Consider the following 27,702-nt stretch of genomic DNA (forward strand, 5'->3'; position numbering starts at 1 on the left):
GTACCTGACATTCAAGTTTGTGCTTATGTTTCTTAGGCACGTATCCTGCATGGTGAGGGAATACATCGATACTCCCAGTCACAAGGCCAATTTGGATTGAATGAAGACTAGCAAGGCAGAGCTTACAAAAAGGGCTGGAGCACACCTACAAAAGCTAGAGGGGATCCAATCAGAAGCAGCTAACCATCTAGGTTATACCCTAAGGAAAATCGCTGACCAGGTCAGCAGAACAGGGCTGCATGGTGAAAAAGCAACAATCCTGCCAGGCCCTGGTTACAAACGTGGAGTAGAAGCAGTAGAAGAAACGAGCCTTATCAGCGTTAGGGCTCAAGGCAACAGCAAGCTCTCAAGTGCTTCTGGATCTTACCCCTCCCCTCCATGCACCCCTTCTGTGGGGACCCCTGAGTCTTCCACAGACAGTACCTCGGAATCCCAGGGAGAATCATTATCTTCCTCTGCTCCCTCGGCTGGCAGGGCACCTATAAATGAGGTAACAAGTGAGACACTGAGTGGTTTTAGTTCACTCTGCTTTTCCCCGTCGGTCAAGCCCTGCATCCAAAAGATGCGCAGTGCTTCTCTTGCTAAGGACAACCTAAGAAGTGAGTGTTTCTTCACGCCTGGTCACATCATGGTATTTCCTTTTCACTGCCACCTCCTCTTGCCTCCTTTCCAGCAGAAGATGGATATGCACAACAGCTGACACAGCTACAAGCAACACCCAGCCCAATTCAGGAAGACACTCCTGCATGCTGCAGTCCGGTGAGATACAGAGTTTAGGTCACCTGCTCTCCAGCCTACAGCTCCAGAATTTGGCACTTACTACTACTTTCCGCTGCACAGCAGCTAATGTAGAAACACTGTCCAAAACATCCTCACACTAAAATCATGAAGCAACAACGCGCGTTTTGTAGCGCCACCAAGAAAGCTCTTCCTGGACAGAGGGGTGTTACCCTGCACCTTCCCAGACGCTCAACACCTCAGCATTGCCACTGAAACACAGAGTATGGGCTCACAGCTCCAACACACGCCAAACACACAAAAGTTGTTTCTATCTTAGGGGATTAACATCCAAATCTCTTCTCTACCAGACAAACAAAAGGTTCAGTCTCAGTGGGTTCCTGGCCAGATGCGACTATCTTCATTTGGCTCTTTTAAGCTACTCCATTAGGTAAAACTGACTCAGGATTCACTCATGTGACTTCTAGTGCTCTCTCCAAGTAGCCTTTACCACTCCTCTCTCCTCTGAGATTTCCCTCCTCATCAATTGTCTTCCATAGTGATTTTGTGCAGATTACAGTGCAAAGCAGCTACTCTTCTATACAGAAAAGATAGGAACAACACTACCGATCCAAGCTGACTCAACACTATTGACCCAAAAATACATTTCAATAAGTTCTGATGAGTAGTAACAAAGTAAATAGATCGGGAAATCTAATCTCTCATTGAACACTCAGTTGTGCAAGATACTGCACCTTTTTTCCAGATTTATGAAATAAACTTGTGAAGGATGGCATTCAGGCCTTTTAGAGTCATACAGATTTGTGCCGCAGGAACTGTGATGCTTTGCTGAAGCAATCTAAATTGCTTAAACCAAAAGCCAACCATAAAAGTTGGAAGGAAATTGTCACATGTACTTCTTAACACTTGATCTTCACGATAACACCTGGGGAAACACTAACATGGCACAAATGAATAAAGACACACCAGAAAAGTAGCTGACACCAAAGGAGCTACGAAAAGGTGGTTGTTCTGTGTTTGTAATATTATACAAACGTATATACAACGTAATGATCCGCTATGGGGCTACATCTCACATTATTGTGTAATACAGACAAAACCAGCACTCATGCTTGAACAACTTTTAAGAAGCCTCTATGCATCTTATAAAAACGCTATCACCACAAAATAAAGGGCACAAGAGGACCTGCTCTTGCTTACCCACTGCAAAGACATGAGAGAGACGAGAAGAGCGAGAGGAAGAGGTGGTGGAGAGGAGGACTGGAAGAGCAAGAGGAGAGAGAGATTTTTCCTAGGGAGAAGTTTAATCTCTATTATTGCCAAAAGAAACACGGTACTTTTTTTATCCCCCTAAAGCGAGGATGCCAAGGTGCTTGGAACCATTTGTATTCTATACTTCAAAGTTACAAGTTCAAGTACTTGCTGACAGATCTGTTCACCTCTCTCTCATTTCTATTTTCAATAGCTGAATGTAGCAACTCTTAAAAACTCATCTCAATAGTAGATATGGAAATCAATAAACGTTAAAACAAGGAAACTAAAAAACCACTGAAGTCATATATCCTCCCTCCAATTTATAGTGGACCAACTAGCTGTGTCACTTTTATCCTTGTTTCCAAAGACAGAGAATTCCTGGCCACACGCTGACACTGTCATTTCCTCCCACCTTGTCTCTCTTCCCCGCTTCCTTCCCCTGCCTCTGAACCTGCTGGGCAGTTTCCAGCCTCAAAGGAATGTATTTGCTACACGTTCCAAAGCAACTGCCAGACAGGTAGAGAAAAGCCAGGGAAGCAATCATTCCTGCTACGTACAGCTACAGGATGAGCCCAAGAACGATCCTTTCTGTCTCACCTGCAGCACCTGGACAGCTTAAATTGCAGATCCCTAGCCCGGAATCAGCTACGGCACATGCTCGGGGAACCGCAAATATCAGGAAGGGTTTTTTTGAGAAACTGGAAGGAAAGCAAACTTCAGGACTCCCCTGCAAAGGGGAGATGACAGCAGGTATAGAGGAGGAAGCCCACATCATGGAAGGGTATTTGCAGTGTTGAATGGCAGACCGGAGGAGGAGCACACACATGCATAGAGGCGTATTTCAGTAGACCTTCTTTTCCCAGAACACCTTGCTAGAACCATTAATTTAGTATTAGGAAAAAAACATGCCAGTACAATGTGTCTGGCCATAAAAAAACCCAAAACACTACAGAGACTGCTATGAATACCTTCAATATCATCTGCATCTCCTAAACCTAATTCCTCCAACAGATCTGCAAAACAAATACATCAGATGCTTTATTAAATACTCCTCTCCAGAAAGATTATGAAGCTAAACCCAGAACCACATGAACTAAACGTTACCTGATTCCTGCTGCCTTTTTTTAGGAGAGGTTTCCTTCATTTCCAAAGCTGATTCTGGAGTCTTCAGCTAGAAAAGACACAATCCAATGACAATAGGCCAATTTCAAAGTAACCACATACTATTCAATGAGGACAACAAGTAGCCCATCTGACATGAACAAATACTTACCTGGGAATTGCTGGGTTTCTCTGAAAAGCCTGGAGGTTAAAAAAAAAAAGGTTTTGAAAAAAGTGATTTTATTTAATTGAAGGTCTCTTTTCCTCCATTCAACATCACCAGGTTTACAGCTAAGTATTAGTTGAAAGCATTCTTTCATCAAGAGTATGATACCTAACATTCAGTTTGCCTCATCGTATAGCATTTGGATGACTATACCAGAAATGGACACCACACACTTCCCATCACGCACCTTGGATTTAAAAAACAATAATCACAAAACTAGGACAATTCATGTGAAGCAATAAGGCCGGGCTTGTTGAACGAACAAAATCAAAATACTTAGTCCTTTTGAGGAGCTGAATCCTGTTTTCTAAAAGGATTCTTTCAAAAGCCAAATCCGGTCTGCTATAGCGAATGATCACAAAACAGCGCAGCAGCGCTCCGACTGCAATTCTGCAAGTGCTTTGTGTGAAGGAGTATTTTCCTTTCCATTGATGGGACACGGCAAGCATGGCTGCAGACACAGAAACCTCACACGTGTCATTCAGCAAAAGGAAAAAAAAAGAAAAAAGAAAATCGAGCTAGTTCTCATCAAATTGTTCTGGTTTAGCTTGCAAGGAAACAAACAAATGTTGTTTGGTTGTCATCTGCATTTGTAGTATAGTTCCAAATACTTTTTTTCCTTAAATGTTGTCCAGCATTAAATCATTTCCAAACCCACACAATCTACTGGCCCACCTATGTTTCTCAAATCCTCTGCTTAATTCTTTGAGTTTGAGTCCTCGCATGAAATGAGTCTGTGAAGTGTTACTAAGAACGGCTCCACAGCAAAACTTTTGGATCAAAAAAAAAAAAAAAATTAAAAGCAAACAGTATTTCATTTCACTTCACTTGGTGGTCTAGCACTATGGAAAACCTTAGAAAGATCACCATAATGACCTTTCACCCCCTTCCCACAGGGATTTGAAATTTGCCTTAGTGGAATCACACAAAGCAGACTTCCATGACAACTACTCAACAAGTCGATTTAGAAGCTCCCAGGAGCTTGTCAAGTTTTGCTTCTAGCTTACTAAACTCAAACTGGATTAGCTTCTTCAGTTGTCCTATTGTACCTATCCTAGAAGCAGGATCGACAAACCACCTGGTAAAGGAGAAGTTCTTCTGGAAAGAGTTCTACCCCAAGAGCAAAACTTCCCTGCCATCCTATGCTCAAGATGCTAGGGAGACAGTATCACAAAACACAGGCAGAAACCCTTAGCAACAAAACCTGAACTTTCGGTCCCATTTGAGCTCCTAGGCAAAGCGAAACAGAAAGCTATCAAAAATTAAGCTGGGGGTAAAAATGTTTAGCCAGATCACAGCTTTCTTCTGATGCGTTAGCATCCAGTAACGTTTAAGTGTTCAGGCAGGTCAGTCCTAAAACACATACACTTTCATCATCATGCAACAAGAACCTGAATCCAAAAAATTACAAACACGTCCAAAGAACACACAGAATGCAAACAAGACAACTTCCTTTACAAAGGGGCCAGCAAGCGCTATGATTACTGGTGTTAATTCAAAAAGTAAGCACTTCATTGCTATAGCATGCACCCACATCGGAACAGCATTGCTAAGACAGACACTCATAAAAGTTCACTTTAGTCTATAAATGCCTACAGACAAACATCTAGTCCCCCAGGAAGTTACCGTTGTTGCATGCCTCGGAGACAATCTTGGAGTATATTCCTTGTCTGTCTGCAGCTGGGAGAAACACACCGGACGATACTTCCCTCAGACCTTCACAATTCGACTCTATAATCTAAAACATATGCATGACAATTGGTACAAATGCATTTTCAACTCATTTCTACGCAAAAAGCCAACTTGCACAGCATGGTATCAAGTATATAAGAGGTACAAAAACCTTTTATAAGACCCCAGGAAAGGACACACCAAGATGTACTATACTGGAAAATCACAACAGTTGTGTGTGTTTTCAGGTCTTAGGCAAAAACCTTACAACTCATCTAAACTGTTCTGTCACACTGAGAAACTGGACAGCCAGAAAGGAAAACTAACATGGCAACTCAAGATGTGGGTTGCGAACCAATAGCTGCAGGTCTGTGGTGATCCAACTTCTGTACTGAACTAGTACCTGACATTCAAGTTTGTGCTTATGTTTCTTAGGCACGTATCCTGCATGGTGAGGGAATACATCGATACTCCCAGTCACAAGGCCAATTTGGATTGAATGAAGACTAGCAAGGCAGAGCTTACAAAAAGGGCTGGAGCACACCTACAAAAGCTAGAGGGGATCCAATCAGAAGCAGCTAACCATCTAGGTTATACCCTAAGGAAAATCGCTGACCAGGTCAGCAGAACAGGGCTGCATGGTGAAAAAGCAACAATCCTGCCAGGCCCTGGTTACAAACGTGGAGTAGAAGCAGTAGAAGAAACGAGCCTTATCAGCGTTAGGGCTCAAGGCAACAGCAAGCTCTCAAGTGCTTCTGGATCTTACCCCTCCCCTCCATGCACCCCTTCTGTGGGGACCCCTGAGTCTTCCACAGACAGTACCTCGGAATCCCAGGGAGAATCATTATCTTCCTCTGCTCCCTCGGCTGGCAGGGCACCTATAAATGAGGTAACAAGTGAGACACTGAGTGGTTTTAGTTCACTCTGCTTTTCCCCGTCGGTCAAGCCCTGCATCCAAAAGATGCCTTCTGCTCCTACTCTGAGACCTGAGGTAAGGACCAAAGTGCTCAACTCTGAAGAAGCTGGTAATGCTTTCAAGCACACACAGCTGTGGCACTGGAGAGACCCTCTACATTTTAAAACTGTAGAAGATTAGGCACTAGAACAAACAGCTCTCAGCTTAACTCAAATCTCTCCTAGCCTTCAGCTAAGAACAATCTCAGCTTTTCAATCCAACAATATGGGCCAGTAAGGGGAATACTACTGTCACACCCAAGACACTCTTAGTCCTCCATTTTTTTATCACGTGTGTGTTGTGTTCAGATTACTTCAGGGACAACAGAGCAATGCAAGCAAGAATGCTACTTGCTTCGTATAGCATTACTGGGAATCCAAAATCATAATTGCAGTTCTTCAAGAATTAATGAAAAGGAACAAAAGCTGCTTTCCTTCTCTGCCAATGCCCACTAGCATTCACAGGCAAGGGAAACATTTGCTGTCTTAGAGGTCAATCACCATTTTCTTTCATTTAGTGTGCATTAACATTTAGAGAGGAATAACTGGGACTAGTATTTACTAATTCATTTCTCTCACCAGCATTTTCTTTTGAAGCATTGTGGACTTGATGGTTATCATTACAAATAGAATTCTTCACTCCCTCAAGAATTGCAGTTTGTAGCTTTTCACCTGTGTCTTCTTTTTCCTGCTCCTCCTCCTTTTCTTCCCATTCAGGTGATTCTCCCTAAAAGAAATGGATCAAAGCAGCTGGAAAGAGCCGAAACAAGCACCTTTTTTGCCATCCATCGACAACTTGAAAAATACTTTTCTTGTGTAAGACAACAGGGAAACTTTGTTGAGCTTTGTTTTACAAGACTTTCAGTTTTTCCATGGGAATCTACATGAGTAGAAAGCAATGCCTAATGTTCTAAGTCTCACCTCCAGTTCTGCAAAGCCCCTGAGAAAAATTCAATTGATTCCAGAAACAGTCTACCGCCTATTCTTTTTACTGCAAAACCACTGCAACCAATATAAAAAAATATGGAAAATGTTGCCTGATATTATTCTTATACCTAAGAAACTGATTTGGCTAGCAGTGAGACATTTTCTAATACCAAAAAGGATGATCGAAAGATGGATATACGTGAAGAATAAGTATTAAGAGAAATCCAGTTTACTATTTGTTTCTTACCTGTATCACCCTTAGAAAATAATGTTGTCATTGGATCATCCCTATATGCTTACTTTGGTGCTTGAGTGAAATGCTGCTCTTAAATTTTCTTGACTGCTATTTAAGCACAAGTTTTCCCTTTCTTGCTTCAGGGCTTCCTCAGTATCTTCATCATCCACACATTCAAGAACAACAGAGTTTGGTCTTTGGCTTTCAAGCTTTGGGCTTTTTGCTGCATTTCTGTGAAACTTCTCCTGATTCATGCTTTTCCTATTCTGGCTTTCTTGTGTATCTTGCAAATTATTTAGATTTTGAAAGACAGCTTGTTTTGGCACTGACTTGCAAGATACTTCATTATTCATTATCTTTGGAGACATAGAAGTTACATTTTCTCGCACCTTTTCATAACACCCAGCTATAAAAACACAGGAGTATCAACAGATTCCTCCACCTTTTCATCAAGTTCTTTACTTATTTTATGATAATCATCACAGACATCTCCAGTTCCACACCAAGCTTCCCCTTCATACTTAGCATTACTAAAATACTTCAATTTCTGATTAATTTCCCCTTTAGGTTTTGTTTTCTTTCCCTGCTTCTCCACCTGTATGTCTTTAGACTGAGTTTCTTCATCTTCCTGATCTTCCTCCTCCTGTTCTTCTTTGAGGTTTTTCTTTGGTGACTTAGGACTTTCAATTCTAGAATCATCACCATCGTCTTAAAGCATAAGAAAAGGAAAAATGCATGTGAACAAAAGGAGTTATGTAAACAGAAAAAAAGAAAAAAAAAAAAACAAAAAACCACCCACAAAAACCAAAACCCTACTTATCAAGTCTACTTTTATATATCAGGATATCATACAATCTTTTCCAAATAGCTTACTCTTTTTCCTGAACTTCTGGGAAGCTTTCATTAACAGTGTCAAGTTTGGCTTCTGCGGCTTCTGTAAATAAAGATTTATTTAAGCAAACCAATTTTTTTAAAACGGTAACAAAAACAAATCCTTTGTTCACATCAAATCTTGAACAATAAATACAATCGGCTTGTCCTTTTGATAGTGCTCAGGTGCTTGCTCCATCCTATAGTTCTAACTATGCAAACACTTCTCACATATGCAATTCAGTAAGTATTTCACCCCAAAACACCGCACAGACATCTTTTGCAAATTGTTTCCGAAACTATGTTGAGATGCATAAGAGTTCTAAACGTCTGGTTTTAATATTTGTAAAAGTCAGCTGTATTTACGATTGCAGTTTCAGGATGCTTGCTTGCAAATACACATAACACAAGTAACTGTTAAGATCCCTAGACTGAATGCATAAATTAGTACCTGCAAGTACACTTACTAAAATATCCCTAAATTTAAAAATCATGCCAGAAAAATGCATCATTTCTATTTAAATCAGTGCAAGAAAATTAAACCATATTTCAAACTAAACATGCTTGTATCTCTACCATCACAGAGAGGGTTCAACTAGTACACTCAGGTTCCTCACCACTGCAGAGTCCCAGTGCAACAGATTAGATGCTCCGGACATCACTGCAGAAGTTGAAAACCATTCAGAACTTCAGTAAAAACAGCTATGAGAGCTTGTAGCTGACAGAAAGAATACTACCGAAGCATTCAAAAGAGAGGGAAAACATGCAGTGTGAGATTACATGCAAGCATGGAATGCCATCTCATAGCAGAAAAAAGATGACCCATTTGAATAACTCATCTATTGAGTGCTCTTGAGGAACCTGACGAGGAGGAAAGGAGAACTAGGTGATGAAGGATTTCAGTAGATCTTGGTAAATAAATGCCCTTTTTCTGAGCAGTTAGGATTCTGTCAGCAAATTTACAGGAAATAATAACAATGTTTGGAGAAGAACAGAATAGGTTAGCATAGTAACTTATCAACTTGCAGGGTCTGCAAATCTGACTCAAATGAACAAGAGTAAATAAAACCATGTGGTTGTTTATCCCGTCACCTATTGCTCTTTTGCCCCAAACCACAAATCTACTGCATGCTTGGCCACAGTTACAGGTCTTTTAGGGAAAAACTCACAGCAGAAGAGAGACTGGCAGGCCAGAGGCTGCTTCTAAGGAGAAAAGAATATTGGCTGGAACTGCAGCTTCTGTCAATCCCAGAGAAAACTTGCCTTCAAATCACTTATTTTTGCAGAACATTTTTCCTGTAAAGGCACCGTACCTTGGGGGTAAAATCGAGTTCTTCTTCCTCAGAGGTATGCCAACTGTCATCACCCTCCTCTTTCTCAGAGCTTCTTAAAAAGCAAAGCAAAATGAGTGCTGTGTCTCTCAAATGATTCCTCAGGTACGTGCTAGGTATTTTCAAAGTCTCACCTTATTGAGTCTCCTTGGGAAGAGTCATCTATTGCTGTGTAAAAATTCATTGACATGTTGAAATTAGATTTGGCATGCAAAAAATTAACCAATACATATAAATATCTCACATGGACAACTCTAAAGGTCATAAGAGAATGAAACTTTGGGCAGTCAATTCAACACAAGACAACATGAATGAATCTATTTCCAAAGCGACTTATTTTTCAAACCATACTGAATTAAAAAAGACAACAAAAATACCAGAGTTCTCTCTCCTTTGGATTCTTATGTCCTACAAGTTTAAGAAACACCTCTAAACTAAAAAAAATAAGCATAGTAGGAATACGCTATGTTAGTTAACAGTTAACATAATGCTGGTGGTTTAGCAAAATACTAAGTACATGAACCTCTGAAGTACTCATATTACACATGAGAACACATCACATGCAGAGATTTTACTACTCTATGTAACATGTATAACATTATGCTACATGCTACACTACCTAATGCTCTACCCAGTTACAGATTAATCTGAAAATGTAAAGAAAAAAACCACAAAGTACAGTTAAGATCTCAAGCTTATCCTCAGGTAGAAGAATCACCAGCAGTTCTCTATGCTGCACAGAAAAGGGCATTCAACAGACAAAAGGGGCATAATAACCAGGGCATTCTATGCTACACACCAAGCTTTTGTCAGCGGTATGAAGGCAACTTGGATATAGGATCATAGGACAAATCAGGTCAGAAGGGACTTCAGGAAGTCTCTTAGCCAACACCTCTTCAAGACAGGCTTAGTGAAGAGGTCAGATAAGGTTGTTTAAGGCTTTATCCAGACCAATCTTGAACACCTCCAAGGAAGGAGACTGTACAGCCTCGCTGTTTGACTGTGCTTATCACAGTGCAGCTTCTCACATTCAGTTAGACACTCTCTTGTTTGCGTTTATGCCTCTGGTGTCTCCACCTCCTGTCATGCACCACTGGGAAGAACGCGGCTTTGTCTTCGCCTCATATGTACTGGAAGCTGCAGCTAGGTCCCCTTCAAAGTCAGTTCTTCTCTAGGCTGAACAAGCCCAGTTTCCTCAGCCTCTGCTCACAGGGCATGTACTCCGGCCCTAGACAAACTGGATGGCCCTCCACTGAATTTGCTCACTGTTGAAAGACCAGTCCCTCTTGCACTGGGGGCTCAAAATTGTACCCAGGGAGCTGGACACACTCCAGTGAGTTGCCAAAGAGGATGGACAATCACTTTTCTCAGTTTCTTGGCTATGCTGCTCTTAATACAGCCCGGGACACTGTCGAGCTTCTCAGTCGCCAGGGCACTCTGCTGGCTCACGCTCAGCTCACTCCCTGCCAAGACCCTCTGGTCCTTCTCAGCAAAGCAGCTCTCCAGCCAGGCAGTCCCAACATGTTTTGTAGCAAGAGGTTGTTCCTCTCTGTGTGCAGGACTTGGCATTTGTCTTTGCTGAATTTTGTAAGACGTGCCTGACAGTCCTTCTCTCCAGCTCGCCAAGGTCCCTCTGAATGGCAGCGCTGCCCTGGAGCGTATAGAATGATCCCCCCAGTTTGGGGCCATCTGCAAACTCAATGAGAGTGCCCTCTAGCACATCGCTGATGTCCTAATGAAATCTGCACTCAAGGAATCCAGCCTGAAGAGTGCTAACATCTCAACTATCAACAACTAAGATGAAACAAAAGGGCTCTTCAAGTCCCAAGACGGAAGGGAAAACCAAACAAATATAACCTCCACAGAGCAGCTATTTCAGCACTCCTCAAGTTCTCAATAACTAATTCTTGTTAACTATCATAACAAAATGAAGTTGTTTATAAACAGGAGATGGAGACAGGTGACCTCCCATGAAGTCACATGCTGACAACCAAACTGAGGTGTTGGGCAAAGCCATTGAAGGCAAAAGAAAACAAAGGCATACCATGCTGGAAGACATCTCTTCTACTACCAGTAAACCACAAACGAGCATGCAAATTGCGTCTGTCCGAAAGACAGGGTTTATGTGGGAACTTTGATGAGTACATCTCCTGACCTGAACAAGGCTTTCAGACCATGAAATACAGTAGACATGTTCAGTGTAGACGCGTCACACAGACAAAACCTAGAGGCTGAAACTTCCAGTGCAAGCTGAACTAGCTAAAATACTAACATAGTCTCCGATTTTTAATGTTTCCTACTACAAACACATAATATTTTAAAAGAGTAATTATTTTTACATTCTGCAGCTTCCTGTAAACCCAGTGCTCACAGTCTAATCTACCTGCTAACGTCCCAAGCTGAATGAAAACATGCCTCTTAGAACTGGGGGGATAGGGAGGAACAGCCAGTTACAAACTCTTGACACAATACTTCAGATATATTTTTGATTAGTACAGTTATAATTAATCAAATCAGCTAAGGAAGTTATCTGAACTTCGGCTTTCAACGTACAGTAACTTTAAGCAATGATCGAAACCAGGTCACATTGCCTGTTAGAAGGCAACAGAGGAAGTTCATGAGCATGCTTTCAGACAGACCTTGATGCCCTACCACAGAAACAGGATCTAGAAAAGCTGTCTCTGGGGATTACTTGTTTCCCCTTTAACTGAAGTCTATTTCCATTTTGGAGCAATCAAAGAACATATTTAAAAAAAAAATACTGTCACTGATGACACAAAGCAAACGATTCAATAACAAATGACTCATGCAAAACATGCAAACAAACAAAAAGTGCCCAAAGACTGCTCGCAAATCTGATTTATAAAAGCAAACCCATCAAAATAGGGTCCTCCAGGATAGAAAACACCATAGATGTATTTGTACATAATACAACGTGTTTCATATTTGAAATGCTACTGTACAGAATACCTTTCCTTGATTTTCCTGTTCTTGATGTGTAGTTAGGAGATTGTTGCATTGTTATATCCATTTAGGAAAAGGCATGAAAAGGACAGACGAAACAGTGACATCAGAATAAAGTTCAATTCCCAGAAATTTGGAAAACATAAGCAGCACATCAACAAAGCTACAGCAATGGGAGAATGTACTGCAACTACAAGCCTACTCTACAGTTTTAGGTGCTAGAAATGAAAACAATCACAAACGGCAGAACTCTACTCTCAAGGGACAGTGTCAAACAGTGTAACTTAATTTACTAGCTCCATGTAAAATACCTACATTCCAACATTTTGAAATACTGCAACAGATTACCAGAAATGTACTGCTAACTTGACTAGTTCTCATCTAGCATAGACTGCAAACGCAATTCCTTCATATTTGTAGAGTGCTTTATACATACAGCACACTCAAACCCACTCCCTCTAAGCATCCCAAAATCCCTAAGTGCCAACAACTAAACTTTGGACATACGCTATCCAGACATTTTGAAGGAAATCTTGGCTCCACCACTACACAACTTCCAGCCATTATGTTATCTACAATCATTCAAGTTACAGTTTTAGCATGCTTGTTATCCCTCACTCAAAAAGCAGCCCAGAAACATGTTGCCTTAAACCAGCTCACCTTAAAAGCTGTGTCAGTTGGTGCCTGATACATAGGCCCCTCCTACATCAGTGTGAAGACAAGAGAGTCCTGCTTACATTGATGTGACCATGCTAAACTGCTGACATGCAGCAGCCTACGCCACCAACCAGAATGCAGACATGACAAGCAGTCTGAATGAATGCCCTGTTCCCTCAGCACTGTAGGACAGGCCACAAGGGGACCAAAACAGGTGCGTTGACTGTTGTGAGTGTCACGCATGCGTGTTTCTGTGCCTGTGCATGTCTGTGTATTGTGCGGCAGAAGTTTTAGAATATAAATCACCAACCACCTGCTCCGCCCATCCTATTTAGTAAAATTTTTTATTTTAATAGTGAGGTTCTGTTATTGCAGCTACCTGACACCAAATTTCTCTGTGGTAAGGAAACATTTGTCTCAGAGCAGAAGGGAGTCCTGCTGATATTGATTTTACTCTAAATACATGTAACGGATGTGGCAAAAGGATTCCTACCAAAAAACATACACTTGAAGACCTCAAGATGGTTTCTCATCCCATCTCCATTTCTTGGTTTTCTTCAAAAGTGATACAGGACAACTTTTCCTGACCTCAGGAGATGTAAATCACACTGAAGCACTCACTTATTTTCCAAGAGCTCTACGATTAAAAACCAACAGTGTCTGAAGGGACTCAGGGAAACACTGAAGGAACAATATGCTAATAGGCAGTGCAGCAGCTAAAACAAGCTGCCACTGCAGACACACAGGAAATCTGAATCCTTGCCTTTAGAAAAGTTGCAGAATTGTTATTTTTGCCAAAGAAATTCCAACTTCAAATCCAAAAGGTCTGTCATTCAATATGCTAGGGCTGGAAGCCATTCATTTGGAGGTTTTTGCAAACTCGCCTGTGATTAATAGAAAGGTTCATGTTCTGACAAGAAGTAAACAATCAAATAAGCTTGTGCCAACTTCTTAAATATGCTGACTTGCTCATTAGAGGAGAATATTTTGAAGAATGTTTGACAAGTACAAAACCAGCAAAAGGGATAAGGACAACACTGAAGATGCCAGGAAAACAATAGAGAAGAGCAAAATAAAGTAATTCTGAAGTGGGTGTTTCTCTGGTCGGTCAAGATCATCCCAGCTTCTCCACTAACAGAGGCTTCAAAGCCTGTTATGCAGCTTATCAAAGGGACTATCATGATGCAGGACATGTGCTTTGCAGGTGCAAGCCAGACACTGCAGAATTAACGCCAATGAGTGTCCTCTATATGCTACTCATGTCTCTCAACATGCTGAGGTCATCTTCCAAGAGACTGAGCACAAGGTCAAAAGGATCCATGCTACTCAGAAGAAAACCAAGCTTTACTAGAAGCAGACTGAGAACAGCACACACTTTCTCCTTCCAGGTCCTTAACTTGCATAACATTCTCTTCGCATTTATTATGCCTCTTCAAATGAACATAAGAAGTAAAGACTTCCCATAATATTGGGGACTTGTATTAGTAGTATGATCATTTTCAAGGAATGGGGCAAATTATTTTCACTGAGGGTATGTCAGTTTCAGAATCACCCAATAGTATTCTTCAAGTCATATTTTAAAATAATAACTCAGGCCTATCAGCCACTACAATGTGGTATCACAGCAATTATCTACATTCACAGGAAGCAGTAACAGAGAGTGCTGTTTGGCTGAAAGCAATATTTTGCTGATTAAACTACCTGTACCAAGCTCTTAAAACAACACCAACACCACCACCACCCACAAAAAAAGCACCGCACAATGAAAATCTTCCTTCAGTCTATGAAGAAACTTCACAAATCTCCAACTAGATCAAAGCAACTGCTCTAAATTAAATTCCCATATTCTCATATCTTGGAAAAGTCAATGAGGAAAAATATCCCCATTTGCCACATAGTTCTGATATAACACCCTTAAAAAACCAGAAAGAATAAAACCTCCCACTGTAGGGCCTGAGTTATAAAGTTCAAGACAAACAATTTTGTTTACATGAAAATATTAATTTTCTAAGATTCCTCTACAGTTATGCTCATAAGCATAGACTGGATTTTAAAAACTCACTGAAAGAGTTAATTATTTTTTATCACAGGTCAATTTAGCTGATTTTTTTCTGGATCATGAGGTAATACAGATTTTTTTAAGTTTATTTCATAAAATTACTGCAAGTGAAAGAAACCCATTATTTTCATTGTAAATCAAACGATGTCCAAGAAGATACAGTATACACAGTGCATTGTTGTTGTTAACAAAGTCAACACAAAGACACACAAACTCCGTGGAAATCAACAGGCCATATCTTCCTGTTAACTCATCTGTTACTTCCTAACTACAGAAAGATGAAGAACTACTCAGGATGAACCTACTGCTTTTACGATTGGATTTTCACAATCTGAATGGCCATCTACAGGTAAAAGTACACATCTGAAAAACAAAACCACTCCCGCCTAGTTTCTTCCCTGTCCCACTTCTCTCTTTCTCTAGAAAAACAATCTAGAGATGGGCAATCTGACAGGCGGAAGGGAACAAGCTGTAAGTGAACACGTAACACAAAAATCCCATTCACAGTCTGACGAGAAGCATCTCCAACTAGCAACAAGTAAGTGCATTCACAAAACTTCTTGTCCTACTCTCTCTGACACCTCCACTGAAGTCAATGGTGAACACAACAAGTGTTAACATACAAAACACCTAAAGAAAAGGCCATAGTGATTTTCCTCCTGAGCTCCTCCATGATTAAGGATCCTACCTCTGTCCACAGCAGGTGCACCCAACATAATGCCAGCAGTTCCTGCCCAGGGAGGAATGCTAAGTACTGGGAGGCCTGGTGCAGCACCTGCAGAAGCTTCTGCTGTGTTTTCTGAGTCTGCGTGTTGTGCCAGTAGTTCACTAAGACTGTAGAGAGAAAGAAAGGAAATATATTGGCAAAAATAACCATATACTTGCTTATACCATCTAACAGAATAGTTAGCAGCCATTTATTATCCATCCTGTGCACATTCATAGCCATATGAATTAATATACTTGTATGTATTTGCTCAGGGTAATACACACAGAACTTATGGCATGACTATTACATACTTCAATATTTCTTACAGTCATATTAATTCTAGAGACGGATATTCATCCCAACAAAGTTATTAACTCCTGCTTGGTACATTTTTTCAGCCTGGTTTTTGAGCACACATAACCACCTTAGAGAAGGAACACCCACATGAACAAAGCTATGCAGACAGGATTAAAACTGCTTAACATTTTAACAAAAGGGCTATCAGTTAGACCTCCTCTAAAATAAAAGGCTGGTAGTTCGTGGGCATTGTAATGGAAGTGGTCTGGAGAGTAGTGCTGGTCTGGAGAGAGGGTTTACATGCATTTCAGTTTGCCAAGTTCCACCACTGGATAACAGTAAGATACAGACACTTTTTAGAGCTTTTATTGGTCAAATGGGAGCTTTGCAACAAAACTTGAAATCTAAGAGAGAATTCTGGGCGGAAATTTTCCTCAACTTCCAAATTAACACTAGACACAGGAACGATACGTATTGGAAGATGCCACTGAGCACAGCATCTAGACGGGTCTCAACACACCATTAAACCTTTGAGCTGTTACCAAAGATGTTCCAAAGCCACGCTGATAACTGACAACTTTATCATTAGAAAAAGTTAAAAAATTACCTAGAATATCCATGAATAACAGCATAATCTTCAGCTGTCCATTCATGAGGGTCTGTATGGGAAACATCAGCACCATACCGAAGAAGCACCTTGACCAAATTAAGCTCCCCATCAGAAGCAGCAATCATAAGTGGTGTTCTGAAACATCCAAAATATGATAAAAAAACAGATCCTTTCACACAGACACTGTAATTATTTTTATTCCTATTTGCTCTCAAAAAACAGTATTGTCCAATTACTTCAAAATGAACAAAAGAAAAAGTGTTTTTCATTAAGTATTAAAAACAACAGCAAAACGGGAAAGGAAGTCAAAACAGAAGTTCAATCTTCACACAGAGCTTCCACATAGACAACACTGTGCTGCTGCACAGGAGATGTTTTTTTCAAACTGAGGCAACACTGCTGAGCTAATGGCACGTTTCCTGCCAGAAGGGCCATCACAGCCAATGCCTTCTTGCAAACTCAATGCAGAAAGCATCCACTGAGGTATGACAGCAGTCAAGTGCAGACCTGCTTCCAAAAGTCACACAGAAATAGCTCTTTCCGTGTGGGTCCCCGATTTTTTTCTTTAAGAGCTCATTCTCATGCCTCTCATCAATCCAGCTTAGAGAGTACTAGGGAGACTCATGTAGTGTTCTGACTAACCCCTCACCTTTCACGCTGATCTCGAGCATGCACGTTAGCTCCGTGCCCAAGGAGAAATTCTACTATCTCTTCCTGGTGTTCAGAGATAGCAAGAGCAAGTGGAGTAAATCCCTCCTGAAAGGACAGATAAATAAATAAAGTTCAAAATAAAAAAAAAAAAAAAAAAAACCACACAACCTTGAAGAGAAATATTAATGTTAATGCAATTTCTTGAAAGAATTTCCTTAACAAATACAAAAATTTACCTTATTCCGGGCCTCAATATCGGCATCATAATCAAGTAGCAGCTCTGCCACAGTTGTATTAGGAGAGATGACAGACAGATGCAGGGCAGTGTTGCCATCAGCATCTGGCAGGTTTGGTTCAGCACCATGTTCTAGTAGAATAGCCACACATTTTTCTTGCTGGCACTGTACTGCCTGGGAACAACACACAAAGGAAAAACTTCCAGAATTTACATTTCACTCTGTTACCATTCCCCCAGCTTGCCAACGCTGGAAAATAAGAGCACCTTCTAAGATTAGCTCATGCAGCCTATTCCCTAACAGTAACATATGCCTATTCCATGCCAATCCACCACAATATGCATGTTTCTACATAGGGCTGTGTAAAGAGTCCTGCCAGATACATCATTTAGTGCATAATCAATAAGCCCCACTTACAAGCACATAACATATTCCACATACCTTCATCAGGGCTGATCTGTTATCACTGTCAAGAAGATTTAGCTTACACTTGCTTTCTACCAAATGTGTAACAACATCCACATGGCCATTTGCGCAGGCGAGATGCAGAGGTGTCCTAAAAATTAAATATATTAAATTAGCACAGGCAGACAACTAAAGAAATATTTCAGGCTGGGATAAATTGATATGACCACGAGCTTCACTTTGTAAAAAGTAAGCTTAAGAAAAGATTTTGTAACAGCTAAAGATTACAAGTAGCAGCCGCTGCACACCATATGCCTGAGGTGGCTAGCAAAAACCTTCCAGAGAGTCCACTTTGTAAGGTGACATTTCCTTCACTGTAAAACTGACCCTGCACAAACAGATGCCTGGGCCCAGGCGTTGGTCGCTGCATCCAGCAGGACAACACACAAGGCACAACAACAGAGACCAAAGCCTGAGCATCTGAGGGCTATGGCAAGTAAAACTCTTAAGTTCTTCCGTGATTATTCACATCCCGGAAGCGTATCAGAAATGTAGAAGGTGGGTTTTACAGCAAGAATATTAGTATTTCCCTGCGCTTTGAGAATTTATGCTGCTTTCTTTTTTTTTTCCTAGCATGTTTACTACTGCACCAAACACAAGGATGCACATGCACCTAAGTGCCTCTGATAACATGTAGCAAACCAGAGAGCAAGACTCTGTAATCCTGACTACAGGAAAGTAATATTTGACCATCCTGACATGTTAAACTATCATAGTCATAAAAAGCCTACTACAGAGGAAGTCCTCTTCAAGGAAGGAATATTGTATTTCAACAGTACATGACCAGCATAAGAAAATGAAACTTTTTTCTTCAAGTTAAAGTCTTGTCAGAAAGAAAAGAGCTCCTTCAAGCCACAGAACATTTTAGGTCTGATGTCAATTAATCAGCCTAGTTGTACCCAAAGACACAATCACCCAGAAGGTCCTTGCATGTGTTTCCCTCTAAATCACAGGCAGAAAGCAGCACAAGCTTCACTCTGTGCAGAAGGTAAAGCTCCTGCTGCTCTGCAGGACACCTGTCCCAACAGAGAAGGAGACAATCCACAAAACACACAGGACCTTTCTCCCTTGAAGGTGATGCAATAACAATCCTGCAGTTCCTCTAGAACTGAGGGGGATGGCAGCACCAGTTTTGAACTGCAACACTGTGGGTAGGTCCTTGTCTGTATTTAGAAATGCCCAACTAACATTGCAATTGCTTTGGTACCTTGCTGAGAAGCAAGAGGACAGCAGCTCTCTCCCACTGGCTAGGTGGGAATGAAAAGGGAGAGGTAAACAAATGCAGTGGTATGTGATGCAGAAACACAGTAATTTGTAATGCAGATACTTCTCGTTACAGTGCAGCTGATGCGCCTCCTCCATGGCAACAAGGACGAGGACAAGAAAAACACGCAGAACACAGAACTTGCAATATCTTGCTACAGATGGGGAAGAGACAGAACCATCAACGGAGGAGTCCCTCAATGGTGACTACCACCACTTTTTGAGAAATTCCCATGTAAGTATACAGGATCCTCCATATCTGAAGAAATGACTGACTAAGATTATCTGGGAGCGCTGACCATAACTGGCTATGAAGGATTCCACCATCACCGAAAAGCTGCTACTAGCAAGCACTATGAAACATGACAAACCTCAAGAAGTCACTATCAGCTCTGCAAACCGAAAAGCCTTCAGGAAACCTGCAACTGGTTGCTGCCCTCCTCAACCAAGCCTCTCAGCCTGCCAACAGGAAAGGAGATGGCTCTGCTTGCAGCAAGGCCTGCTGAGCTCCACAGAAGATCCACTTTAGGGAACAGGCTGGCAGGGAATATCACAGTTTCACGTACCTGCAAGAAACCTCCAGTAACACCAAAGCTGCTCTGCCACCCAGCCGTGGGGACCCTGCCCAGACTCTGCTTCTCCTGCTGCTGCAATCCTATGCTGATCAGCCATGGGGTAAAAGAGAACTGCTGATGCCTGAGCAGCTGCAAAACCGCCCCAATGGGATACAACAGGGAAACAGCAGGCTGGTGTCATGCATTTCCAACAGCACTTGAGCCCATGACCCAGCAGCTACAAGCTAAGCAATGAAAAGCTCTAGAGTTCACTCTGACAGGCAGCGGACAAGGTAAATCTCTCTTAGCGATTAGCTTCGACCCAGGATTCATGACTAGCTGGCATCATGCCTATAGTGCTTCCAACTCCCTGCTAAGTTTTGCCCATCTCGTTCAGTAAGGCTGAAGGCTTTGCTAGACCACCTCTGAAAAGCTGCCCGCTCCTAACTGATACTGTTCCAGGTGCAGTTTTGGGGAGGTCCTGTGGGCTACAGGACCTACCTACTTTATGCAAGGAGCCTGTAGGTCTGATACTTGCCATGTCCCTGGTACAAGATTTTGGTTTTGGAAATCCTGAGCAGAACAGAGATACTCATATGAACAATGCACGCCTTAGCCATTACTAGTCACGTTTCTTATTCTTTACATCTCTTTCCAACTATGTCAACTCTTCCGGTCCCTGGAGGACACAGTGAAGCTCTGAAACACAACTGCATGTGATGGTCACTCACAACACATATCACAGCCACAAGCACTTAAGAGGGCACAGCTGGGCCTGCAACCCTCATGGCTGGTATAGTGTACAGGGGTTGCAGCAACCAGGCAGACTGTCCACTGAATTCCTCTCAGGTGAGCTTTTCAGCACTGGGCACTGTCATGCCAAAGTCATCACAGTGCTCTATGTATGTACACTACTTTCTCTTGTGTTTTTTTTCGGTTGGGTTTTTTTGTTTGTTTGGTTGGGTGTTTTTTATTTTTTAGAGTGTGTTACTTTAGTTGCTCATGAAATAAATAACTTACGATTTTTCTATGTATAAACAACGTTTAATCCAATTCCTTAATTGTATTCCTTAAACACATTGATATGTTCATTAGAGCATAAGCAAAATAGCGCTGGGTGCGTGGGGGATTCGCTCCACCCAACACGCATACCTTTAAACAATAAGAAGTGTGCTTAAATACAGTAAGGTATTACATATTCATAATGACCCCAGGAATGCCTATACATATTCGTAACCTTTCCCTGCCTCTTCTAAAATCAGTCTCAGAGAACCATTTCCATAGTCTCCTCCTTGACCCTCCCCTCTTGCACCTGTGCAGTGTCACTTGGTGATTTTGAGGAGGGGTCTTTGGGGGCCTTTGGATGAAGGCTCCCTCAGCTTTGTCACAGTGAACTTTTCAGCATTGGCTCATTATGGTGAATTGGCTGGAACCCAAGCTGCCAAGTCGACTGAAATCAGACTGGCACTCCCTTTTTGCTGTAAATCTTGGCTATCTTGTCTCCTCAAGGTTACAGCTGGTGCTGTAAAACTTATCTTGGCATTCGATGAGGTTCTGTTTTTTTCTTAACACAACTGGTTACATACAGCTCTAAACTAGATATTCATTATGTGGCTTAAAGTGGTGGTTCTTTAGTAAGCCCTTCTTATGTGGTTGGTTAACCCTTAAAATGTTAGTTTCCTCTATCAATATAACTTCATAAACAAGTTTCATAACTTTTTACACAGACAACACTTATGCTGCTGCACATGAGATGTTTTTTTCAAATTGAGGCAACGCTGCTGAGCTAATGGCATGTTTCCTGCCAGAAGGGCCATCACAGCCAATGCCTTCTTGCAAACTCAATGCAGAAAGCATCCACTGAGGTATGACAGCAGTCAAGTGCAGACCTGCTTCCAAAAGTCACACAGAAATAGCTCTTTCCGTGTGGGTCCCCGATTTTTTTCTTTAAGAGCTCATTCTCATGCCTCTCATCAATCCAGCTTAGAGAGTACTAGGGAGACTCATGTAGTGTTCTGACTAACCCCTCACCTTTCACGCTGATCTCGAGCATGCACGTTAGCTCCGTGCCCAAGGAGAAATTCTACTATCTCTTCCTGGTGTTCAGAGATAGCAAGAGCAAGTGGAGTAAATCCCTCCTGAAAGGACAGATAAATAAATAAAGTTCAAAATAAAAAAAAAAAAAAAAAAAAACCACACAACCTTGAAGAGAAATATTAATGTTAATGCAATTTCTTGAAAGAATTTCCTTAACAAATACAAAAATTTACCTTATTCCGGGCCTCAATATCGGCATCATAATCAAGTAGCAGCTCTGCCACAGTTGTATTAGGAGAGATGACAGACAGATGCAGGGCAGTGTTGCCATCAGCATCTGGCAGGTTTGGTTCAGCACCATGTTCTAGTAGAATAGCCACACATTTTTCTTGCTGGCACTGTACTGCCTGGGAACAACACACAAAGGAAAAACTTCCAGAATTTACATTTCACTCTGTTACCATTCCCCCAGCTTGCCAACGCTGGAAAATAAGAGCACCTTCTAAGATTAGCTCATGCAGCCTATTCCCTAACAGTAACATATGCCTATTCCATGCCAATCCACCACAATATGCATGTTTCTACATAGGGCTGTGTAAAGAGTCCTGCCAGATACATCATTTAGTGCATAATCAATAAGCCCCACTTACAAGCACATAACATATTCCACATACCTTCATCAGGGCTGATCTGTTATCACTGTCAAGAAGATTTAGCTTACACTTGCTTTCTACCAAATGTGTAACAACATCCACATGGCCATTTGCGCAGGCGAGATGCAGAGGTGTCCTAAAAATTAAATATATTAAATTAGCACAGGCAGACAACTAAAGAAATATTTCAGGCTGGGATAAATTGATATGACCACGAGCTTCACTTTGTAAAAAGTAAGCTTAAGAAAAGATTTTGTAACAGCTAAAGATTACAAGTAGCAGCCGCTGCACACCATATGCCTGAGGTGGCTAGCAAAAACCTTCCAGAGAGTCCACTTTGTAAGGTGACATTTCCTTCACTGTAAAACTGACCCTGCACAAACAGATGCCTGGGCCCAGGCGTTGGTCGCTGCATCCAGCAGGACAACACACAAGGCACAACAACAGAGACCAAAGCCTGAGCATCTGAGGGCTATGGCAAGTAAAACTCTTAAGTTCTTCCGTGATTATTCACATCCCGGAAGCGTATCAGAAATGTAGAAGGTGGGTTTTACAGCAAGAATATTAGTATTTCCCTGCGCTTTGAGAATTTATGCTGCTTTCTTTTTTTTTTCCTAGCATGTTTACTACTGCACCAAACACAAGGATGCACATGCACCTAAGTGCCTCTGATAACATGTAGCAAACCAGAGAGCAAGACTCTGTAATCCTGACTACAGGAAAGTAATATTTGACCATCCTGACATGTTAAACTATCATAGTCATAAAAAGCCTACTACAGAGGAAGTCCTCTTCAAGGAAGGAATATTGTATTTCAACAGTACATGACCAACATAAGAAAATGAAACTTTTTTCTTCAAGTTAAAGTCTTGTCAGAAAGAAAAGAGCTCCTTCAAGCCACAGAACATTTTAGGTCTGATGTCAATTAATCAGCCTAGTTGTACCCAAAGACACAATCACCCAGAAGGTCCTTGCATGTGTTTCCCTCTAAATCACAGGCAGAAAGCAGCACAAGCTTCACTCTGTGCAGAAGGTAAAGCTCCTGCTGCTCTGCAGGACACCTGTCCCAACAGAGAAGGAGACCACCTCTGAAAAACTGCCCACTCCTAACTGATACTGTTCCAGGTGCAGTTTTTGGGAGGTCCTGTGGGCTACAGGACCTACCTACTTAATGCAAGGAGCCTGTAGGTCTGATACTTGCCATGTCCCTGGTACAAGATTTTGGTTTTGGAAATCCTGAGGAGCTGAACAGAGATACTCATATGAACAATGCACACCTTAGCCATTACTAGTCACGTTTCTTGTTCTTTACATCACTTTCCAACTATGTCAACTCTACCGGTCCCTGGAGGACACAGTGAAGCTCTGAAACACAACTGCATGTGATGGTCACTCACAACACATATCACAGCCACAAGCACTTAAGAGGGCACAGCTGGGCCTGCAACCCTCATGGCTGGTATAGTGTACAGGGGTTGCAGCAACCAGGCAGACTGTCCACTGAATTCCTCTCAGGTGAGCTTTTCAGCACTGGGCACTGTCATGCCAAAGTCATCACAGTGCTCTATGTATGTACACTACTTTCTCTTGTGTTTGTTTGGTTTTTTTTTCTTTTTACAGTGTGTTACTTTATTTGCTTAGTTATAACACTGATAGTACTATGACACACAGAAGGAAACCTTTCCAGAGGAAACAAAGCTTTCTAGACAAGATGAACTTAAAATCTAAAACCGGCCAAATTTCCTAACAGGGTCTGCTAAGACCTGATGACTGACTGAATCAGCCACAGTCAAAGAGAAGGGGTAGTAAGAAAAAAAGATAAACATTCAGCAGCTATTTCCACAAATGTCATTGGGCACCTTGACTCAGGAAGCTGGAGTGTGCACAAAAAGCACTCAGACCACCTTAAACTGCATCCCTCATCGCCAACTGCATAAACAAATCCTAACTGGCAACACAAAGGCACACACCACACATTACTGAAGTGTATGCTTACCATGCTCTTTCTTGCTTCTCCTACAAATATAGGTGTATTTAATCACAGAATCACAGAATCGACTGGGTTGGAAAAGACCTCACAGATCATCAAGTCCAACCCTTGGTCCAACTTCAGTCCATTTACTAGATCATGGCACTAAGTGCCATGTCCAATCTCAGTTTAAAAACCTCCAGGGATGGTGAGTCCACCACCTCCCTGGGCAGGCCATTCCAAGGCCTGACCACTCTCTCCCTAAAGAATTTCTTTCTAATCTCCAGCCTCAATTTCCCCTGGCAGAGTTGAAGCCCATGTCCCCTTGTCCTATTGCTGATGCCTGGGAGAAGAGCCCAATCCCCACCTGGCTAGAACTGCCCTTCAGGTAGTTCTAGAGAGTGCTGAGCTCAGCTCTGAGCCTCCTCTTCTCCAGACTGAACAAGCCCAGCTCCCTCAGCCTCTCCCCATAGGTCTTATGCTCAAGTCCCTTCACCAGTCTTGTTGCTCTTCTCTGGACCCGCTCCAGCACTTCAATGTCTTTCCTGAAGTGAGGGGCCCAGAGCTGAACACAATACTCCAGGTGTGGCCTCACCAATGCAGAGTACAGGGGAAGGATCACTGCCCTTGTCCTGCTGACCACGCTATTTTTGATACAGGACAGGATACCATTGGCCTTCTTGGCCACCTGGGCACACTGTTGGCTCATGTTGAGCTTCCTGTCAATTAGTCCCCCCAGGTCCCTTTCTGTCTGACTGCTCTCCAGCCACTCTGTGCCCAGCAGTCACTCTCTAGCACTGCAGGGGGTTGTTGTGGCCAAAGCGCAGGACCTGGCATTTGACCTTGTTGAACTCATCCCATTTAAGGGCTTTCAGGGCAGTATGCTAGCTGGCTGGCAAAAGTCCAGTCTTTGCGATAGATGCTGAGCTACTCTGATAAAATCAGCATGTTTTCAGAATGTCATAAAGGTTTTGACTCCAAGACTTTTCAAAAAAAAGGCATTAGAGTATTGACACATACATGACCCAAAACTTCAGCTGATTCCCTTATGCTTATGATGGATCACTAAGAGCTATGCTGCAGCCCAGGGCTTCTCCTTAAAATATAATTGCAAGCACTTGCTATGCTTGACTCAAAAACCCACAGAGTAACACCCGCCAGAAAAAGCAGTTTCTCCTGCAAGTTGCTGCCCAGATCTTCCAAGCCAAGGCACCAATTAGCTGTGCGAAAGCCTCAGAACAAACAACTAAGTACCTGCCACCCAAAATCAGACTATTGCTTTGGCTGACACATCACAGTCATAAAAGACGTATCAGGCAACTGCGCATGGAGAACCAAGATAAAACACAGTCATTTTGCACTAGAACTCTTTCCTAACTGCAGCGCCTACCTCTCCACAAGTTACTCCCTGGTAAGAGAATGGCAGCTTTTTTGGCTCAACTGCTAAACTTGCACGCCGAGCCCTTAGAGATACACGGAGATGCATGCCATTGCAGTTTGACTTTTGAGTGTGGCTGGAGAACGGCTGTGATGTCCCTTGTGCACCCCGTCTTCCTGCTGCCAGCTCCCCTCCACCCCTGCGCAGGGAAATACGACTCCGGGAAACGAGACCGGGACAAAAGGCGACAGTGGGATGCTAGGTCGAATAGAAGTGTTTCTGGCAGCACAAGGGCCGAGCTCGGTGACAGAACCAGCCCTCCCGCCCCTCGCAGCGACGCGGCCGTTTGTCCCCAGCGCCGCGTCGCTGCCGGGGGCTGCGGCTGCACCTCGAGGCTCCCGCCGCTGCCGCCCCCGCCCTGCGGCGCTGCTCCCCCCTTACCTCGCCTCCTCGTCCCGCCCGTCGATGCTGAATTTCTTCAGCCGCCGCCGCAGCTTGGCCAGGTCTCCGCTGGCAGCCGCGCGGTGCAGCTTGCTCAACTCCTTGTACTGGATGTCGTAGGCACCGGCGGGGCAGGGCAGGGAGGCGCCGCCGGACGGCGGCTGCCCCTTCTTCCTCCACGCGAAGCCAAAGATCCTCTTCATCGCGCAGCGGGGGCGCGGGCACGGTCCCGCCTCAGGCGAGCAACGGCGGCAGGCAATCGGCCGGCAGAGTCGGGGACTGGGACAGGGGAGAGTGGAGCTCCCGCAAGCGGCCTCCGCCCGCTACCACTGCTGCGCGGCGAACTGCGAGGGGCGGGTGTCCAGAGAACAGCGTCTCGCTGCCCCGGTAACGGCAACAGCGCTAACGGCCACCGCCCACCACGCGACGGCGCAGGCGCGGTTGGGCGGTGGCGGGAGGAACGGCTGGCTCTGCCCGCCGCGCGGCCGGCTCCCCGCGTGCGCCGCCTCGAGAGCGTGGTGGCCGTTAGCGGCGCCGTTAAGTAGCCGAGGGGCGGCCGCCATAGTTATGTGTGAGGCTGTTTATGGACAAAATCTCCAATGCAATTCATGTCCTGGTTTATTTATCAGTCCTACTTGTACGTATCTCAGTAGAACTGCTCCTTGTTTTCTGGAGTTGGGACTTTGCCAGCATCTGATTGGTAATGGTGTCTTCAGCTGTGAAAATAGGGAAAAGCAGTTGACTTCTTCTACAGTAATACCTTCTACAAATGAAAGGAGCTCTGAAACACAGCTGCTTTAGCAAGGAACCTGAGGAATGAGTGGAGAAGCAGGGATTAAGGGAGTGGAGCATCTCCCTTATGAGGAAAGGCTGAGGGAGCTGGGTCTCTTTAGCTTGGAGGAGACTGAGGGGTGACCTCATTCATTTTATAAATATGTAAAGGGTGAGTGTCACGAGGATGGAGCCAGGCTCTTCTCAGTGACAACCAATGATAAGACAAGGGGCAATAGATATAAACTGGAACACAGGAAGTTCCATTTAAATTTGAGAAGAAACTTCTTCACATTGAGGGTGACAGAACACTGGAACAGGCTGCCCAGGGAGGTTGTGGGGTCTCCTTCTCTGGAGACATTCAAAACCTGTCTGGACGCCTTCCTGTGTAACCCTAACCTCTAGGTGTTCCTGCTCCAGCAGGGGGATTGGACTAGATGATCTTTTGAGTCCCTTCCTATCCCAACATTCTGTGATTCTGTGAAAAGGTTACACACTATTGAACAGTCAAAGCAACCTCAAAAACACTTCTGGAAACTCTGCTTTTGAGTCAAGGTGACTAAGTAAAGTTGGGCAGAGACAGCTACTGGTGGCAAATGTTACAGATTTTTTTTTTTTTTTCTGCATCACCTCTACCACATTGTGCCCTGCAAAGCAGGACACCATTCAGAAAAGCCAAAG

The 27,702-nt window shown here is 43.0% G+C and overlaps 1 protein-coding gene across 1 annotated transcript in view; it reads right to left on the reverse strand.

Annotated features, from left to right (window-relative positions):
• Positions 1-26,484, reverse strand: part of LOC309452204 (uncharacterized protein) — a 54,069-nt gene extending 27,585 nt beyond the window's left edge. The window contains 12 exon segments of the mRNA XM_082076877.1: positions 3,097-3,163; positions 3,266-3,294; positions 7,980-8,040; positions 9,290-9,362; positions 9,442-9,475; positions 12,278-12,331; positions 15,676-15,821; positions 16,601-16,738; positions 17,253-17,359; positions 17,491-17,664; positions 17,932-18,046; positions 26,251-26,484. Of these exon segments, the coding sequence (XP_081933003.1) occupies positions 3,097-3,163; positions 3,266-3,294; positions 7,980-8,040; positions 9,290-9,362; positions 9,442-9,475; positions 12,278-12,331; positions 15,676-15,821; positions 16,601-16,738; positions 17,253-17,359; positions 17,491-17,664; positions 17,932-18,046; positions 26,251-26,453 (1,201 nt within the window). The 5' untranslated portion in view covers positions 26,454-26,484.
• Between the last annotated feature and the right edge of the window lie 1,218 nt (positions 26,485-27,702).

This window comes from Streptopelia decaocto (genome assembly GCF_964273445.1).
Source record: "Streptopelia decaocto genome assembly, contig: HAP1_SCAFFOLD_169, whole genome shotgun sequence".
NCBI classification, from domain to species: domain Eukaryota; kingdom Metazoa; phylum Chordata; class Aves; order Columbiformes; family Columbidae; genus Streptopelia; species Streptopelia decaocto.